We start from the raw sequence: 21,118 nt of genomic DNA, 5'->3' as shown, positions 1-21,118 counted from the left end.
TCTGCTGGAAGCACATACAGCAGGGAAGACAGGTATCTATCTATCTATCTATCTATCTATCTATCTATCTATCGAGTACAGAGTATACTATACAGGTGTAGCCCGCTATGCGAAAATGGAATGTTCCTTTACAACTTTTTTGTAAAAGCAAAAATCCTCTTCAGATTTCTTTCAGTTACAAAAAAAACCAGGTGCTAATGTAGGTTTCTCGTAAAAATGAGGTGGCATAAAGCTTTCGAAAAGCGGGGATACCTGTGCTAGTGTTTTTGGACTTCTGTAGTACGGTATAGTGCTGCCATCTAGTGGAAATAAATAAATGTGCAGCTTCCCAATATACTGTAATAGTGTAATGATTATTAGCACTGTACAAATGTGAAACGTTATATATGTGTGTGTATATATATATATATATATATATATATATATATAATATATATGAGGTTTATGTAGCTGAGAAATTACAGAGAAGCTGAATATACATATTGTTAATGCAGATGGCATTAAATCATATGGCTTTAAAAACATCTTATGACTATATTCAGTAGAGCAACAGGTAATGATATGGAAATTAGTATTTTAATTATTTATTGTTTTATATAGCGCCATCAAATTCCATAGCGCTGTACAATGGGTAGACAGGACATAACAAGTAGTATGTAACAATTTGACTTAAAGAAGAAGAATCTAAGCAGTCATCATTAGGATATTTAAACTTTTGTTAAGCTGTGGGAGCACTGTTGGTTGGTCTATACATTTATCTACCTGTCTACTTCTTTCTTCAAAATGCATATTATATTCTTATAAAATGAAACCACTTACCTGGGGAAGAAGCTACTTGAAGCGGCCGATCAGTGGAAGGTAAGCACTCCCATTGAAATCAGGGGTGTGTATAGACCACCGCCTGTGGCGTTTGTCGGGACGCAACAGAAATGATATGCATTACAGTAAGCATGACAGCTGGAGTATCGCTTTAAATATACATTGCACAATGTTCAAGGGATAAGAGCTGCACTAATGTGCTTAACCAGATATATGGCTAATCCAGCGGCTCATTAATCGGGTATGACGCTAATCTTAATAAATTGGCGGCAAGTTCACCTGTAAGTGCAGACGAGGCACGCTAGAGCGACCAATACGCAAGTGGGTGTAGAGCCGGTGAAAGTTGAGATCCATTAAATGGATCTTATTAAAGGCATAGTCGGTAAGTAGTGCCACTGAGGCAGGGCTACGCATCTCGAGGGCCACAAACAGGGCGGAATTTTGTGTATTCTTGGCTAAATGGATTTTTTATTGAGACGCCTATGCGTGGACCGGAGTTGTTTTGGTAGGCCTCGTATTATACATTTGCATTATTTGAGCCTGAGACTAGCTTAGCGCACCGACATTTTTTCTTTTCCCTGTGTGGACCGGAGTTGTGCCTCAATATATTAAGGTCTGTGTGTGCACTTGTAGAACTCTTTTCATGAACCGCAGAGAGGGGGCACACTAACGAACACATGCATTTTGTTTGAACTTCTCTTTTTAATAGATTGTATTTTTATATATTTTTTAGAAATATTTATACTATGCGTCCCATTTGTTTATCTTTGTATTTTTCTGTTACTTGCTCTGGAAGTCGCACAGAAATGAGGAGACGGTTATAGACTTGTACCTAATATGACCCCAGGTCTGGCTTTACATTGCTTTCAATAAAAAAATAAAAAATAAACCCCAAAGAAGTAAATATTTGCCCTTTAGGAGGGACACGGGAGGCACATTAGCAGCTGTATCCGACGCCTGAAATATAGGTGAAGTATAAGCATGGTGTCCACATGGTGCCTCTAAATGGGCGATGGTCTGGATTCCATGTTGCGTGCTGATCACATCAGCCGTTTTCCGCGTACATACATCTGACATGACTGTGATGAGCATGTGCTGCCCCGCTCTATGTGTGATATAAAACCGAGTCATTCATAGAGACAGGGCAGCAGTCCGCAGGATGTATACGTGTCCTGGACAAACATCACGGACCTTTCTTGCTGACTTCCTCTTTCCTGTCTCCTATCTTTTCCGCTTTCCTCTCTGCATCTTTTTAATGACAATCGCGGCGTAAGCCGAACCACAAAAAGGGAGTTTAACGCATGTTCGTATTTGCCGCCTTACCTGTTACCGCAACTATCTTCCTCGGTCCATTAGCGGCCGCTGTACATATGAATAAATGAATAAATATTATTCAAATGCTTTAAAGCTTCTAATCTTATTCTTTCACTTACAAAGTCTTTTCATTTACTCGAATTGAAGGGGTTTGTGGGAGAATTAAGTCTTTCATGAAGCGATGTGATGCCTTCTGAGACGGATAAAAGTAAACCTTCCGAATGATTGCTGCTGTAGAGCTTAATTGCTCCATGTACGTTTCCATATTGTGGTATTGAGTAGTTTAGGGTTTTTGAGCTGCTTGTTCCATGGCCAGTGATGATGATGATGATGATGAACAACAAAGTGTACAAATGATAATTGGTAACTGGAAGTTTTAGAATTATCATAAGATTTTAGGTTTCTGAAAATGACTTGAAAAGGCGTAGGTATGGGAAGTAAGGGAAGGTAGTAGGTGTGGGTAGGTAATTCATTTATTGTATTCTGCACTCTGGAGTCCTCAGCTGATTGATGAGCTATTGAATTATACATTAGCCCAGTATTAAAGGTATTACTGTGTACTACAATGCATAGAGCAATTATAGAATTAAGCTGTGACATGTATGTGATGTCACCATGCGATGTCACCAATGCAAGTAATCCAAAATGGCCGTCCTAGATGGAACTTGGCAGAGATCCCTTCTTGGCTCTCATCTCTTGGTTGAGGGAACACAAGCCTTCCATCCCCTTGAATAAGGAGTAGAAGGTGAATATTATACACCCGTGCCTGGGGTCGACCGCCACAGATGCCAATGTTAGGAGAAGGAGAAGTGTAAGGTTCTTGTTGGCGTACCTGACAATGAAAGACTGTGTAAAGGGTTTATTATATCAGAAAAAGTTAATAGTGGGTGTTATGTATTTATTGTTAATGGCCAGTATTATTCAGTAATATGTATAATGAACCGCATTATAAATCTTTCTTGTTTTTAGAAAGAGAGAGCTCTGTAGAAGCTTTTAGATTTCACTGATAATGTATCTATTACAAATAAAAGTAACATATTTAACTGTTGTGTTTCTGATGCAGGAGGCTGACAGTGGAGAGGAAGAGTGCCGGTCTCAGCCCAGAAGGTAAGACGAGTATTTAGAGCGTTAAGGCATGGCCTTATGTGTGGTATATGTTTGTTTTTAATAGGTGGTTAATGTATAACTCCAGGACTTGGCACACCTAACGCTGCCTCGAACGGCCCTCATTTAAGATTAGTTTTCCTCAGTGTCCTCTCTTTGCCCTGTTGCTGTAAGAACCTCCTTCGCCATACGTGGAACCTTCCCATGGGGTGGGTCTCCTCTTGTGGGGAAGAGACATGTGAAGGGGTAGGAGAAGTTTCTCATAGGGGCAGCGCTATCCCCAGATGGCCTTTAATGGATGGGAAGTCCAGAAGAAGTGAGTGAGGAGTAGGCAGGAAGTGAGCAGGGACCTGATGTGAGGAAATGCAGCTCTCCAGCCCATGGAAGCAGCGCATCACTCGGAGACTCCGGGTCAAACCCAGAGACTTCCCGGTATGAGTGTCACGATGATATAGAATGCCTTGAACAAGCCCTGCTTCCATTGTGCGTCGCCCCTGTTCATTTAATGGGACTGCAGATACATGGAGGATGTATACAGCTGCTAAAGTTATTTATCAAACAAAGGAGCAAGACAAAAAAAAGCAAAACTCATAACTTCTAACACAAATCCCGTGAGTTTGTGTTTCACTCACATGTGCTGTCGTATTGAGTATACGTCACCTTATATTTATTTTTCATGTTAATGGTTACTGCACCTTTAAGTACTCATGATATATATATATATATTTACTATGAGGAACTAGTGATAAAAAGTATAATAATCCAAGGAATTGCTGATTCAGTGAGTGTGTTATCAGACTGGGGTGTGAGTTATCTTGTCTGGTTAATATTTCCCTGTTCTTGTCTGGGAGTTTTGGAGCCGCCAGTACCGCGTAGTGATTTAGTTCATGGACTGTCCTCTCCTGACCACCAGAAGCTTCACGCAGTTTCCGGTTTCGTAACGCCCAAACATCACCCGTCCGTGTTATTCCTGTCCTGTTTATTATCACTTTTTTTGTTCGTGATTCCATGCCAGGTGATAAAGGTGCTTCTCAGAAATCCAGAGGCTGCGTTTGTACTTTTTGTTCCGTGTTGTAATAAAAAGGAAACAATGGAAGTTCAGTTTAGTAAAGGACAGAACAAGAAAATAATGGGGGGGTAGTTGTTTTCGGGAAAGAAGAAGAACGTGGTAACCGTATCTGTATGGGCTGGACAGCCTGTGGCTCTATAGCAGCTTTTGGATTAAACTCTCAGTATCCTCAGCATGTACACCACGTGGTAGTTCATAAACACCAGGCCCTCTTATCTCAGCCGGTCTCTGGATCAGAAGTCCCACCTGTAAGGGCAAAACTGGAATAATGGTCTGGAAAACGGTAAGATGCGCTCACGGCTGGCTGGTGTCATTCGGCACAGGGGACAAGTCCAGCGAACAGGCCCAGGAATAAGGCGGGATAAAACATATTTGCCAGGCAGGACATTCAGTGTGCCCCTTGCAGTGTTGTCTAGCCCACAATTACATCAAGAGGATGCATTCAACACTCATAGAAGGAGCATAGAATGGTCCAGTCATTGTGTAACTGTTGCCTGAGGTCCTTGTTACTCTGTGAGGTCCAGTGGTTGTAAGTTGAAACTCACTGAAGTTGGCCCTTCATAACGGAGAGCAAAGTCATTGCACTAAGCCCACAGCTCTCCTGCAAACGGTTTAGTAAAAAAGCCCCAGTGTGTTTATACATTAACTTGAACAAAAATACATTATTTTTAACTTCATTAAGGGATTCCCATTAAAAGATCTACTTTAACAACTTCTTCTAAAATGCATAAATCAGCTTTGCTTTAAAACACATTTCCTTAGCCTGATAAAAGCTCTGTACTTGCCGGTTTGTTGCGCGGTTTGAAGGTGTCCTCCGGTTCACGGCTCACCGTTCTCATGGCTTTTCTGGTCTCTTTACATTCATGGAATTTTTCTTCAGGGGATCAAAAGTATTTTCTAAATTTAGGCTGTCCAAGCTGTGCGCATTTGCTCCAAGTTTAAACCAACTTTAAACCGTGCATCATATGCAAAAACGATATATTTTGTCAAAAAAGGTTCCCCTGGCTCAGCGGTCGCATTTATCCTTAAAAGAAGACCAGAGAGGGGCTGATGGGCACGGGAGGGGGCAGACACGCAATCCGTCTTATCAACCCCGTTCATATGCAGTAAGAGAAGCTGACTTTAATTACAACATTTCATGATAAATGGAGGGCTGCCGAATGTTTGTAAAGGTAGTCGATCCTCAAGTTCTTACGACCACAGCAACCAATGAAATGTTCCATCCGATTTGAGAATTCCGCTGGTTGCTATGGCAATAACACCACTTTATCATATTTGGGATTGAAGTCACCTTTTTCTGCTTAATCCCCAGATATCATTTGAATTGTTTGTCTCAGGAGAGTATAGCTTATAGACATATTAAAAAGAACAGCATTAAGAAAGTTAACTCTTTGAATGGCTATTTTACAGAAATGTAGGCTGTAATATTTTATTTGTATTATTTATAAGACTAGCACAATAGCTGCACTATATATTGTGTTCTACATGAGTTAACTATGTAATAATGTAATATCTGGATGGTATGTTAGCACCAAGCAAAAAATAGCTACATTTAAATTTAACTTGAGGTTGTCGGGAGTTTTGGACACCTTTGTACCCATTGTGTCGTAGTCTTGGCAGATCTGCTTCCTAGTTTCTTTAGCCCAGAGGGACACGTACCCTTTGCCAGAGGTATCGCAGGTATCATGTTGCACAGTCAGGTGCGTAGGTCTTGTCTGGGCCCCTTGGGGCAGGGTGGGGGAACCTAGAACCCTTCTTCTTTTGTTTAGCTACAGGTTTAGATAATTCAGCTTGAACAGCCGTGCATGAAGGGGATCAATCATTTACCCAAAATCTTACATTTTATACTCTTTTATAAAATTTCACACTGGGTTTTATTCTCTATATAGACCCCGGTAGCTGTGTCCAGCGGCCGTGCGTGGATATCTCTAAGCATGAAGGTGATCTGTCCCCTTTAGTTAACTTGCCAATTGTTATTGATTGGGTCAGGCAGCCTTTGTAGGGTGGGGAGAAGAAACATTGATGAGATAATTCTGTCTGCAGTTTGTAGCTTTCAGGTTAACCTTTAAACTAAATTATCTTTAAAAAAATTACACTCACTGCAAACAAAAGCACAAGCTATCGATTCTTTACATTATTTTTTATTATATTATTATTATTATTTGTTTTATATAGTGCCATCAAATTCCATAGCGCTGTACAACGGGTGAACAGGACATAACAAGTAGTATGTAACATAACAATTTGATGACGGGCCCTAATGTTGAAAGCTATCACAGCGACAGCATTCAGTTAAAGAGACAATCCCTTTTCCTAGAAACGTGACTTTCCTAGCAACGTTTCAGCGAGAAGTAATGATTGTTCACTACCTAGCAGATGCCTGCTGCCATTCTTCCTTGTGCATCTTTATGTCCCTCTCGTGAATTGGTACCGTACTCTATCTATTATCTCTACTATCTATACGCTGGCACAGACCATTAAGGAGCATATAAATATAAGTTTCACGTCAAATGTAATTATTTGATTGTTCATTGCTTTTAAAGGCACACAAGATGGCATGATTGTTTCATGTAGCCTGATCATCGCAGGCTCTCCTTCTGGGCTTTCAGTCACTTTGTGTCTGTGAGATGTAATAATGTGAAATAACACCCAGTGATGGAGGCCTTGCATACTTAAAAATGTCAAATACTACTTTAATAAACTTTAATTAAAATAATATTAACATTCATTTCTAGATTTCTGGTGAGCGGGCATGCTTAATTAGCGGTCACATCTTTGTTTTTGGGTGTCTAGAGATCCATTTCCGACCTGTCCTTGAGGACCCCATAACAAACCTGGATTTAAGGAAATGCCTGAACGTGTGGGCTGTATAAGAACCTTATATATAGAGAGAGATTTATCTGATATATGGAAGCAGTGGTTTTAAATCTACAGTTTGAGGGACGTTATATCGATATTTATGCCCCAACTCCCCAATTTATGTTCCCGTACCATTTAGAGAGCATCTATTCACTAAGGAGCGTTTAGGAAGAGATGAAAGATTCCATCATGATCTCCCCGGTATGACTTTGCATTATGAAGCACCAACCTTTATAGAATGTCTCCTGTAAGAAGCTCAGAGCAAGTAACACATACGGAATATTCCACTTTAACGAGTGATCCTTACGTCTTCATGCAAGAACGTCCTAAAAGTCTGAACTGTTTAGCCAGTGTATGGAATTACCTTTAATATGTTCTAATATGAAAAAAACATTGTGGTTGTTGTTGTTTATATTTACTTATTTTGTAAGTCGTATCAAACTGAGCAAAACAAAAAACTAATTCCAGTTTTCACACATGTCGGGTGTTCGAATATCATCATGTGAGCTCGTTATGTTGTTTGCCAAGGTATTACAACATAAAATCAGGAGTGTGTACCAAGAGGATTCACATTGTGTCCAGGAAATCAGGATTAGATTACATGTCAGCCTCGGATAACTGTTTATTGCTTACTGCATTTGTAGTTTTTATCTTGCGTAGTAAATCCTTAATTTTTTGTAGAATTCTTTGTCTAGAGGGCTTTGTCTAGTTTTATCCAAAAGTGTCTGAAGGTTTGTTTGGGTGAAGTTCAGCTGAGGACACCTGTGTTGCTGTGAGGCATAGGATCCATCAAACTTCAACTTGGTGAATAGGTTCCTATGTCTGCTCAGTTTGTGTGGCCATTAGCCCGTCAGAGCCTAGTAACAGTTGAGTTGACAGCTTCCAGGTCTTAAGTGACTAGGCAGCCTCTTGGTGTACCTAGCAATTAACTGATGTTTTTAGAGGATGATCATTAAAGAACAAATCTGCCTCAAAAAAATAAATCAAGAACCTTCTGTACTTGGTCTGGCTTGAATAATTCCTCTTAGTTCCTTTTTTGTGTGTTTTTGTTTTTAATGCTGAATAGATGTATGAAAACTATAGGATTGGCCATTGTTGGGGTTATGGTCCATGGACCAGAAGTTAGTTTCTCTGAATGCAGAGAGATTATAATTCCAGGTCATCATTAAATACAGTTACAAGCTGTTGTGGCGTTACGGTTTTCACAGGCCGTAATATAAGCCCATCCTTTGTTCCAACGAGCCTTAGGGGTTCCCAAATTTTTATTTTGCCCTTTGTGTACAATAAAGTAACCTTCACCTATTTTGTACATTGAACCCCTTTAATACTTCAACCAAAATGCAGGCTTTTTTATTATAGTTAAAGGAAGGAAAAAGCTTATTTATAAGTCTTCATTTCCACTGTAAATTGCGTCATGTATGGTGGTGAGGTGTACCAAGCGAGACATGCCCGTAGCTCCGTTAGAGTTAACGATGATGGTGCCAGGGTCTAGGAGTGTTTCACAAACTGTTCTGTGCCTTGTTGTATCAGCACAGTGGGGGATGGGGGGGTGATATAACATTTCTCTGATGTGTCAGCATTTCTGTTCCCCGGGTAAGTGAAGCTTGGGGAACCCTGAAAGGCAGCGGCATATGAATAAGAGTCTGGCACACCTATTAACGCTGCTGGCACCAGGCCCTGCCATGCTGTTCCATCTGTTAGGCTTGACTCAGCACGCTGGATTCCCACAGGAATGTTCCGCACCCCGCTGGCCAAGCTAACTTTCCCATTAATTTTGGGTTAATTACAGTCTATCGGTACATTTACTTCTTAGTGAAATCGCACCGCTCACCCTACACATATTGATTGTTATACTGTATATATCCGGATCTCTCTGCACGCGCCCCCTCCCCGTCAGTGACTCTGGTGTGACTTTATTTACCTGTTGCTAGTGGCCTTGCTGTGTGGGAGACGGAATGTTACTGAAGCAGACAGACTTGGTGCCAATAGCTAATACAGCCAGAAAATCGAATACTTTGTAACTCCGGTGTTATGTGATTAGAAAAACAGCCACTACAAAATGAGCTTAAAGTGTAATTCTCATGGAAAATTATTAGATACAGTTTTTTGCCCTCGTTTGTTCCAATAAACTTCCTTTACCTACAGACCTGGATCATCCTGTAATCACACTGAGCTGATTATTAATGGCCATGCTAATGAAGTCCATTCCTCCTTAAACTTTCATCAGAGTGACAACGTGGGTGATTAAGACTGAGCTATACTATAGTATGATAAGGAGTCGCGGTGGTTATCTAGGACGCTCCCCTAAGGTAGCAGAACTAAAATGTGGACAAATGTCTGATATGCAGCTGCCTGGAAACATTACACAAAAACTACAACTATACAGAAAAAAAAGCATTTTAAATGCGGTGCTAGTAATAAAGAAAAGGAAAAGGAAATTGTGAATTCCCCTGTAAAACGTTTGTCGGGGTGTTGGTTTTGTTTCACACAAATCTTCCTATTGGTCTCTCCAATCGCTAACCGTAATCACAGAGGAGACCCCATGTTAATATCCAGTAACCATTTACTGAAGATGCAACGCAGGATCGCAAGCACGTGCTTATTATTTGCAATCAATAAGACATATATATATATACTTCCCCCAAAATGTACATGCATTGCACTAAATCTAGATATTTATATAAAAGTACTTTAAAGTCAAGGCACCAGCGGTAACAAAGGATCTGATGGTCCTCCTTTTCTTTCTAGATGATCTGAGGAGCATTGTGCACTTGTGTTGTTGACGCTAAGCGTTGGGTAAGGAGATGCATGAAAAAAACGTTGTAACTTGAAGGTGAAATGTCCCACTGGCACCAGACACCAATATTTGTAACAAGTAGTAAAACAAATTACTTGAACACATTTCATCAGAACAATAATCTGCATTGTTGGAGGAACATGAAAGTACCCACTTTCCAAACACATGGCAAAGCTAATTGTCTTTTAAGTTATGTTTGTTTAAGTGTTGTGTAGCTTCCTCTTGGAAATTTGTCAAGTCTAGTATGTCTGGGAAGCACCAAAAGCTTCTGCAGTAACGGTAAAGAAGGCTGAAAATAATGAATACATTTTAAAAAAGTGGATGTTGAGCATACCACCCATATTTATTTACAGTATATGAAGAGAAAAGTCACTGACCTCGGCCCTGAGGAGCCTGCAGTGGAAAATACTTCTGAGGGCATAGGGTGAAATGGTCAGATGTGAACACGTAAGATCGTGCACTCCTTCTGTCCATCTTTGTCAACCAAGCAGACATGCAAAAGAGATCTTTCTTCCCTTGGAGGATTTGAAGAATGTTCGTGAACTTCGTTTGACGCTGAACTAAACATTTCTTCCCAGGACCCTCACCGCACTGTCTGTTTTTATTTTGTTGTTGCTGACTCAGACCATCCAGCAACTTAACCCAACAAGGAGTGTCCAATTATTTCTGTAAGAGTTTGAACGTCCCGGGTTATTCGGCTGTCTCCATCTGTAATCCTCATCGCCTCCTCAGATTCCATCTTGAGTCTAAAACAGTTTGCCCAAGGTTACTGGGACGAGCCATACCGTATCTTTCAACCTTTATAAACCGACTCATGCCGAGGGAAACATATTTAGCTTGAAATGAAAGCTGCCACGGACGAGTGCACCAAACCAAGTTTATCATTTCCAAAAGGGATCTCTGGCATCAAATTGCGTAATCTATTTACCATCGTGTACCTGACCTTGTGGCTTCTAAATTTGCATTTTTTTTGTATTTGTATTCAGTCCTGAAATCTAAGTTTAGGAGATTTGTATAAATCGTATGGTGTGTGATATGTATGTGGTATGTTTCTTCTAGCACTAGTATGTTATGTAGATTGTGGGTGACCTTTCTAACAGGTTGTAAATACAGCGTGTGCCACCATGTCCACTCCTAAATGATTTCTTAATGGACTTGCCTCTCCACTTGCTGATTGAGTGAATGCTTTGCCCCCACCTGTGTAAGTGTGCCGTTAATGAAGAAGAAGCATATGATTTATGTCGCCATTACAGCACGGTGAGCTTTACTCTGTTGTCAATAGACCGTTCCTCTCCTGTCTAAGCCTTGTGACTACATGTGAGAGAACACTTATTATCTCTACCTCCAAAACAAACTGCTGGAGATAAACCATTCAGTCAGGAGGTGAAACCTAAAATCCACCACTAATTATATATTTCTCCAGTAAAGAACAGCCCGCAAGCAAGGTGATGTTCGGTAACTGCTTTTCAACAGGTGGAAACTCTCTCTATTTGTTGTGCGTGGATTTCTTTTGCTTTGTCTTGCCCGGGTTTATCGGAGAGCAGACAAGTGCATCGCTCACCATGACTTCCACGAGCCAACCCCCGGTGCCAACGTGCAGCGGCTACCTACAGATTGAAAGCTCTCGGAAGCTTGAGTCTGGTGTCTTGTAGGACATTTGTTGGCGTTTTATGAGTAATAGTGGAATGCAGTTTCTAGGCCAGCATTCTACAGCTTTTTGTGAATGAAAGCAAATGATCTATTGGTCCTACAATTCCAACTAGGAGACTACAATTCAACCATCAGCTTCTTACCCGTGTCCTAGCTGAGGGATATTTGTGTGGGACATGTCCCTTATTGTATGGAGATGATTGGCTAATTTGTATTTTGTTTTATGTTGCATTTGAGCAGAAAACTCTGTAGGGAACGTTATCTATACTACTATATTTTACCGGTTGCAAAATACGAGCTAATAATTACACTCTGCATTTACATTTCCTGTTTTGCACAAAGGGAGCAGACAGACGTCACGCGTTGTGTATATGGAATCAGAAAGAAGCTTGTGGTTAAGGTGAAACAGGAAGAAAAGTCCGATCTGCACATCCATCACAACATAAACACTGCTTTGAATATGCAAAGAGAGCGCATTGAGTTATGAAAGCACACGCCGCGTGTGCATGACATTGTTAAGGTCTGTACTTTAGTATTCTCCCCCTGTTTGTGACGGCAAACAGCCAGACCCCGCTAACACTTGCTGTGCTCCTTCAAGGGAAGGCATGCCTTGGGAACTGGCATCGGCACAGAAGCGGAGTTAGTACATAGCCTTCCTTTTGGCCATTTATTCCAAGAAGCGCTGATTACCAGCTGAGATAACACCAAGAACTGCCGCAGATCACGGCGCTACCCAAACCTTCTTCTTCTTAGACAATCAGCGGCTAAACGTATAGAGGACCAGAGACATACATTATTCCGATACGTCACGATGAGTTTCATACCTGTACAATTTGTTTTCTGAAATTTTAGCAGCCGAGTTCCTGCTCCAAATAAGGAACTTTTTTTGCATTTTTTCCACAGTGTGTTTAGGTTTTTTTTTTTGTATTTTTTTTGCTTCCTCTGTTGAAGGTCAGACATTCTCTCGGGAAAGCCCCTTGTAGTGCAGGAAGTGCATTTTTTTGGCATGTTTTGCTTTTTGACATGAAATTGACATATTTCCCGAGTTTAAAGTGTTCTATAGCACTGTGCAACCCCCTTGTTTGATTCTAGATAGGCCAGCAAATCTGTTCTGTGCGTTCTGCTCCAGTGATGAAATGGTTACACTCCCTGCCTGCTTTTCCTGCTGGTGTTTTGCTGGATTTCTGCTTTTTGTGTCCTGTACTGAATAAAATACATCTCTCATTCCTTTATCTTATCAGCGGCTCACATGTGGTCTTCTAAGCCTACATTGCTGCATTCTGGAGTCACCTCCCATGTTCTGCGGCTCGGCCAGACCACAGATATCTGTAAATGAGGTTTGACACCGAGCGCTTCTCATTTCGCTTGTTTTTGCATAAATTTGATACTTTTCTCCTGCTCAGGGTACATCGTGCCTCTATTTACAAAAACCGAAGCTGCTGTTACAAGCAGGGTGTCTGACTTAAAAGCAGATGCGCTTCTGTCATTTCCAGAATGGGATACGCTCTGGAAACGGCATTGAATAATTCCTATTCCCCCAAGGATACTGCTCTTAGTTTGCGGTATATCCAGACATATAATTTCTCTCCACCCCATTTTGTTTCTGTACATAAAGAAGAAATTCCCTTACAGTATTTGCATCTGGAAAATGAAGTCATTCATTTGGTAAACAGGCTGTGCCGGCTTTAATTACACCAAGAAGCGTAGATCCGAACGGCACATAAGCAGCTTGTCTACGCTGTGTTGTTTCCAGAATATATACATTATGAATATAAATCAATAGGAGAATGGGTTAGTTTGTTTTTGGTTAATAAATGGCAGCCTTCTACATTTGCCAGACTTGGGTTGGATTATATTACATTTATTGATGTAGCGATACAGATGCCATAGCACTAGTACAAGCGAGCTTACAGTCTATTACACATTATTATACATCATTAATTGTGCAGCTCATTTAATGACATTTGCTCTATTCTTTCCAATGGGTGGTAAGGTGGTACTGTATTTGCATAACCTATATCTGGAGCAAATTTAGGGTGTTTTGTACCAATCATGTCTGGGAGTGATTCAAGGAGAAGGATGCATAACCCTCCAGGTTGTTTAGCGATACAAGGGCTTCAGGCAGCATTTACCCACTGATTGGATCCATTCAGTGCTCCTTTTATGATTTTTCAATGAATTGCCTTTCTTTATATTATAGGTGTTGGAAGGGACTGGACAGGTGTGTGTTGCTTGCCATGTAGGCTTTGAGCTATTTTATTACTGGGCCAGTTGGCTGGACTTGCCCCGGGCGCTGGCCATTGCCATCCTCCCCATGTCACATCTGAGAAAAGGTAACATGTTGTGACATCTTTGGGGCCACAATGGTGGCTGTACCCGGTACATTACAAAAGGTATGAATCCAAGGTAATAGTTGCACTGGTAAATGGGACATGTGTGTTCTGTGATCAGCCTGTGAATGTCGTATGCGACATTGATGACAAAAATCATCTATTCCTCCTTGATGAAGTTGGTATGTGTTTTGCATTGTCTGAACATGTAAGCATCCAATGACATGTGTCTGAGGGATCGTTACATTAATGTAGAGCATTGCATCATCTTAATATTAGACTAATACAGATGGGAAACCGTCAGTGCTGGGCAAGTCCTCCATTACTGTGATTAAAGATCAATATTTAAGACCAGGGCTGGATTATAATGTAAGTTAATACAGTAGTTGCCTTGACTAGGGCAAGTTTACCACTTCTGTGGCTTCCTCAGTGTCTGGTTAGGGCCAGTGTTTGCTGTTGTAGGAGAATAGGGTGGCACACTGTAGATTCTATAATCACGTGAGGAGGTTTTGTTGGTGCGTTAGTTGTGTGTCCTGGTTAACGCTCTTCCTGCTATAGTAATGGCCAGCCGATATCACGGCACGGGTTATATCACTGCAGTGGTATTTCGGCGAGAGAGCCTCGGCTGGGGTTTAAAATCCGGCCATGCTTTTGGCTTCTAATTCTGTTCCGTACTTCCAATATGAATAGTTGAGGCCACCACAGCTTTTTCCATTGTGGTATTCATAAATAAGTCTCTTTCCAAATTATTTTTATCTCTGATATGTATCCGTGTGTCCCAAGATGAAGCATCTGCAGAGCATTTGTAGTGCAGAGGTCCATCTGCATCTAGCAGGGCTTGTGCTCGGTGATAAAGTGTGGCAGTTAACCTCCGTGAAACCCTTATTTCCTCTGGAACATGGAGCTTCCTCAAAGTCAGGACGGCTTGGTGGTTTTTATGGGTGTGGGTAACCAGACAGGATGCGACTTGATATTCCAGGGTCACAAGTTATTGTGTGTGTGTGTGGGAGAAGACACTGTTGCATCACAACAAGAATGTGGGGTCAATATTGAGGATACTTTCCAGATGTGCTAGATCTGTGTAAAATATTTTTATGGGTTGTAATCACTGGTTTTAGCAGCGCATTAAAATATTAGGCATTGTGACATGGCGGAGCACTCTTTTTAGGAATTGTAAAGTCTTTCTAACTGTTGCCATCCTGCCAGCATTTTATTATCCTCCATGGAACATAAAATCTGTCAAAGTGTGCACCGCTGACATCTGTTGTACAAAGTAAGTCCTGGTGTCTGTGGCCCAAGAGGATGGGATTCTGGCACCATAAGGAATACAAAATGTATAAAGACCTGTTCTGGCATTAAAGTCATTGAGGCATTTATTGATATTTGGAGGTATAGAGAATTACGGGATATCATTTCTGCCGTTGATCTACTGTTAAGGTAGGAGAACTGTGACGGGACCAGCTCTGTGCGATATCTCAGGTCCCACTTCCACGCTGAATTTGCCCACTCTCATGCCCACTGTTGATCTAGTCCACTGTTGAGAAAGAAGAGCCCAAAGTCCTCTGGGGCACTGATCTTTTCTGCCTGTATCGCCTCCTGCCAAGTCTGCTCATGTGTCTACCTCTCCGTTGTGAGAAGAAACAACAGAAATAAATTATTACAGACAAGGTAAATGTTGAGTTGTGGTTTTTCTTGTTCTTCCTGATTAAAGCAAAGATTTATCAAAGGCTTGTCGGAAAAATAATGTTTATTCAAACATGTAAAAGAAAAAGAAAAAAAATGGCCTTTCGATATGTCTATAGGTTTCAAACCTCTCACGGTTGCAATTATTAAAACACGTTTATGTTCATTAGAGCTTGAAGGGCTATACAGGTATCTTTTCTCCTTCACTAATGAGGTTATCTGGCCAGATAGTTAGGGCATGTGTGAGGAGAATAAGACCATTCCTAACAGTGCAGATCATGTATAGAATTCAGGGAACTTGGATTACAAAGTCAGGTGTCCATCATCGCCTTGTTTAAATGTTACATCAATGCTAATACAATATTAGATAAGTTAATTAATAACTATAGCTAACTGATGCTGTGCATATACACGTTTAGCATGTGTATCTCACACTCTGCACATATGTTCTTTCCATCTTCCAAGTACATGTGTGTCTAATAAGATCAAGCTTTTAATTGTCGTTGAGACATCTGCAGCTCATTACTGGTAACGTGGAACAGCCAGAAGGGGAGTTCTTATATGTTCACTGGTGTATTGGATGCTTATCATTGTTAAAGGAACACTTCAGCCATCATATTCACTTTAATGCGTACGATAGCTTCGTGGTCCCTTGTGGTACATTTTACAAATGCATGGGTAGAGGGATTCTGCAGAATCCCCCCAAAATGCATTATTACATTACAATTGTTTATATAGCACCAGCAGATTCAGTAGCGTTTTATAGTCGGTAGGATAAATGTATTATCTTTCTGCAGGAGATGTGGTTATGTGATATACTCACCTCCAGCAATGGAGAACGATGCATGCACGTGGAAAGTGTCGCCATTGATTTCAATGAGTGTAGCTTCCTGCCACTGATTGACAGCTTCAAGCAGCCAATCGGTGGCAAAAATACACTGACTACTCACAAAAAAAACACCAGAATCCGCATTCCCCGCCTCATCGTGTTACGTGGCATAGTGACGTGGCATCATGCGTGCCCACATAGCATGCTATTTCTACACCTGCATCAAACGTAGAACTGCACGTGCGCCGCGTACGCGGGTAACGCACACATCTCACAATACAAAGCTAACACACCAGTAACAGTCCATCCTAATATCCCTTCAGCCTTTTTTAAGCTAAATAACAATCGCTCCAGCTAAGGGTGGTGGGCCAACATCGCTCAGATAAAAGACTGATAAGGATTCGGATTTTGTTTGTTGATCTTTCTGCCTTCCCTAGAAATAAAAAAAAAATAAAAAAAAATAGTAGTAATAAAATTGGGTTTAATTGGCTTTTCTGTTTCCGTTTGCTGCCGATTTGCAAATGTTTAACTGCGTCGGCAGTTGGAGGCTTTGAATCTGCCGCTATCCAAAGTACTGCTTTTAGTTAAGAAAAACTGAATAATGTGGGGCTTGTAAGTGTATTGTGTAAATAGATATACAATTAGCATAGATAAAAGGACTTTGTAGATTAGCTGGAGGCTAGACGGGAGGTGTGGTGATTCAGTCGTTACAGGGCCCCATTATCTTGGTTAATGTTCCCTGTATAACATCTTGTTAGTGATTCTATGCTATTGTATATCCCGGCAGATATAACTGGTGCCGCTTAAATCAGAATAGTGCCATAGGTCTGGTGTGCAGGGAGGCAGTTGGGGTTTTCTGCATTGGGCTCACATAATACAACGTTACGTGGGAGCAAGGCCAAAGCCACATGCCACACAAGGTACGTTTATATATGTATATAATTGAGTGAGTGAGGGTAGTGGGGCTTGGTTTTACTTGCCCCTTGTGCCAGCCGTCTCCTCATAGGGAATCATCCCAATCCCAGGTAGATCTGGAACCCAACTGGGAACCCAACTAAAAGATCAAGAATATTTTCTAAGGTTTCTCCGAACAATCCCAACACACCACGTTCTAGGGCTGATCTCCGATACTTGAAGGGCTGATAATAGAAAGATCGAGTGACCCTTCCGTTTCAGTAGCATGCATGATCTATACATTACATTTATAGAGCACGTTACAATAGGGAGAGTCAGTCTGCAAAACGTATTTGTATAATGCGGTATATTTATAGGATACTTACTATGGACCACAAATATAATGATGCCGATCGCCAGGGGGTGGTAGACCTTATCAATGACTTAAAATGTTTCAAATCACAGTTTGGTGAATAAACTCCTCGCTGTCTCCCATCACTGTTGTTATTTGCAGGGTATTTCCTGTACAATCCAGGCACTTTTTGGGATATCCTCATGTAGCCCAATGTCATCACATCAGAGCGGAGACTCCTCATTGGGGAACCGGGAAGTGATTACAATAAAGGTTACCATTCTTTTTAAATCTCCATGGGAAACATTTTTTGTCCTGGGGAGCAGCAGCCTAGGAAGAAAAAATACATAATGTAATTAGTACAGTAATAATCCATTTTAATATCCTTTCAGCCTTTTTTAAGCTAGATAACCATCGTTCCAGTTAGGTTGTAGAGGTTAAAAGACGGGGTTATAGAAATAGCACGCCAGTTCATCTGTTTAGTTACTCCCTGTTGCATACAGTTAAAACAAGACATATTTATTCCATTATTTGTAGGATGAATTTCCAGTTCTGGCTCAATCGTTGAAACAACCTCTGTATGTTTAAAAATCGCCCGATAGTGAGATATTCTTCCTGAAGCTGCTCCGCTGCCCACTCGAACCAAAGTATCTTGTGAAAGAAGCCTACACATTCTCTTCTACCGATTTATCTGAATGAAAACATATTGTTACACATTACAGCTAACACCGAGATAGGAGAAGACTTGTGCACCAGAAAGACTCTCTGGAACCAGCAAAGCTTCCCCTGTGATCACTGCTATCCCACCAGGGACAGATTATCATTCATCAGAAATGTCAACTGCTTTGGAGACCACCATTGTGTTAGACTAGAATACCCGTGATAAAGGACTTCTGTTTCACATGATGTAATTACAGTAATAAGTGAACCTTACATGATGTAAATAGATCCCCGTCCCTCAAAAACCCTTTGTTCATGATATTTCAAACCATTAACCCATATATTGCTTGGTGGCCGTGCAGTGAGTGGATTTAATCATGCATAGTAATGCTTAATAATATAAGACAAGACCAAGGACTGATTGTGGTCCGAGTCTTCACGGCAGGAAAAATGGGCAGACCAGATGGGCCGAATGGTTCTTATCTGCAATCAAATTCCACATTTCTGTGTAAAACAATTGGGCTGAAGGTGTATCTTAAAGAGAGCTACAAGAGTGGCGTTGTTCTGTTGACCCATTGCTTGATGGAAGCCTATTTCTTATGCAGATGGTCGCAGTACAGTGTGATGTAGCCACTTTGAGATGTCTGGCCTTCGGTTTCTGTTGCATGTGTGACATATGGATCTTGGTAATCAGAAATACTGGTTCTGGTACTGCTTATGTTAGAGCAGGTTGGTGGCTAGAAATAAAGTCCTGTTATTTCATGGCCATCATGGAGCCTGGGAAAACCTGTTTATTTCACGACAGTTGAGTCACTGGTTTCAGTTGACATAAAAGTAGTGTTCAGGAAGTCCTGTAATCTTTCAGTGACTCAGCCGTGGCCCCTGGGCTCGGACCGAGCGGAACGTTAATACTGTTTACAGATCATCTGAAGAACTTGTCAAGGCAGTACCGCCATGAAAAATCAATTCATTGAGGCAATTGTTTCCGCCACGTGACAGATTTGTGTTCTTTGACCCCTGCAAAATGTGTTAGCTCATTTGAATGAATAAATAACTGTAAATGAATATGTGTGATCCGTGTGTGTGGCAGTGCTTGAGCTCAGACATATTACGTTTTAGTTACGTAGAGTATTCAAGTGTAATATTAACATGAGGTTAGCGCAACTTGTTGATAATTCCGAGTGAATCACTAACCCAGCTGACCTAGTGGGAAGGAACGGTTTAGAGTCCTAACCCCATTCCTCCCCTTCTTCTCGTTTATATTGATTCCATGCGGCGTTATCGGAGAGATGGGTCATAGACACGCGTCGAGTGGGACGTGGCTTAGTGTGCTCTCCAAAAACCAGAATTATCAACGTGAAATCTCAAACTCTGACCAAATCGTCCGTTCACAAACAATGTGTCGGTGTGAGTGTTTCTTGCTTTGCGATGTGACTCACACCATCAGCGCAGGTGCACCTGCATGGACGATATACCAGTAAGTACACCAGACACACCTGTTTATTAGCCCCGAGCCAAAACAGGATCAATAAACGTCCAGAAGCCGGCAGCTGCTCATTCTTGTCCGGGGATGTGATTGTCACTTTGTTTATATGTTTAAGGATCATTCGTTGAATCTTGGCAACTGTCGCTGTTTCCCATCAGTAAGGACAGACAACCTCTGACAGTCCAGCCCCTGGAAACAGCCCATCATACTGTGACAGACAGCGGCAGTCCGTAGCAGACGGGGGCCAAGCATCCTTTATGTTTTTTGTGTTATAGTTCATTTTGTATATTGTTTATTTTGTATTCTACCCCATTGTAATAGCGCTACGCAATCTAATAGCGTCTTACAAATAAAATATAGCATGTATATACTAATGCCTGCAAGTCGCCAACTGATGAGGGTAATTTTTTTTAAGTTTTGTTATAGTTTTACGGCTAAATGGTTTAGGGTGTGTTACCGCACCAATAATGGGGAGGAAAAAAAAAAACACCCTTTTCCCAGAATTAGGGTTTCGAGCCATCCTGACGTGACGGCGCTATAGAAGCAGAAATGATTTTGTGATCCGATTTAAGTCTGCCGCTATTAATCCCCGTGTGTGAAGCCCCCAGTGCCTTGCAGCCCGTAAGATTGGAATGATCACATAATAACTGAACAGTCCAAGCATTCATTACTGATCAAACTGTGACCCGGTGTTTACCCGGGCTGAATGTCTGCTGATCCCTGTATTGTCTTAATGTAAATGTTAGTTTGTAAAGAGATAAAACTATGATAATCCAGCCAGACACGCTCCAGACAGTCATTTCACGTCAGAGCGCATGTCTCTGGTGCCATCCTTTCATGCTGGGAAACAGTGGAGGGCCAGAGAATCACAGCAAGACCAAATGGTTAATGCCGCTGCAAATGGGATCTGCGCCTGGATGTGTTTACAGGGAAAAGCTGTTAACAACATGCATGCATCGGGTGGATTAATAGAAGCGTGAGGTGTGATAATTGGATTCACAATAAAAAATAATAGCATTATTATATGAAAAGAAATGCTAATTGGTGTTGACCTTATATACATTGTTATGCAACACATGAATTAGCAATATTGCATGTAATGTAAGGAATACTTAGAGGGTTCTAGATAAATTGAACAGCCTCCCAGCAGAAGTGGTAGAGGCTTACACAGTAAGAGAATTTAAACATGCATTCGATTGGCATAAAGCTATTCTGAATCAGGAAATATAGGCAGACTAGATGAGATGATTGGCTCTTATCTGCCATGAAATT

At 41.2% G+C, this 21,118-nt stretch overlaps 1 protein-coding gene across 4 annotated transcripts in view; it reads left to right on the top strand.

Moving 5' to 3' along the window:
- The window catches only part of SSH2 (slingshot protein phosphatase 2), a 95,941-nt gene that overhangs the window by 33,793 nt on the left and 41,030 nt on the right, over positions 1 to 21,118 (top strand). For all 4 annotated transcript variants that reach the window (XM_053457033.1, XM_053457032.1, XM_053457030.1 and 1 more), the window contains one exon: positions 3,197 to 3,240. In XM_053457033.1, the coding sequence (XP_053313008.1) occupies positions 3,197 to 3,240 (44 nt within the window). The remainder of the gene's footprint in view (positions 1 to 3,196; positions 3,241 to 21,118) is intronic.

The sequence above is a fragment of the Spea bombifrons genome, chromosome 2, assembly GCF_027358695.1.
Source record: "Spea bombifrons isolate aSpeBom1 chromosome 2, aSpeBom1.2.pri, whole genome shotgun sequence".
NCBI classification, from domain to species: Eukaryota; Metazoa; Chordata; class Amphibia; order Anura; family Pelobatidae; genus Spea; species Spea bombifrons.
This window is presented reverse-complemented; position numbering and strand designations above follow the sequence as displayed.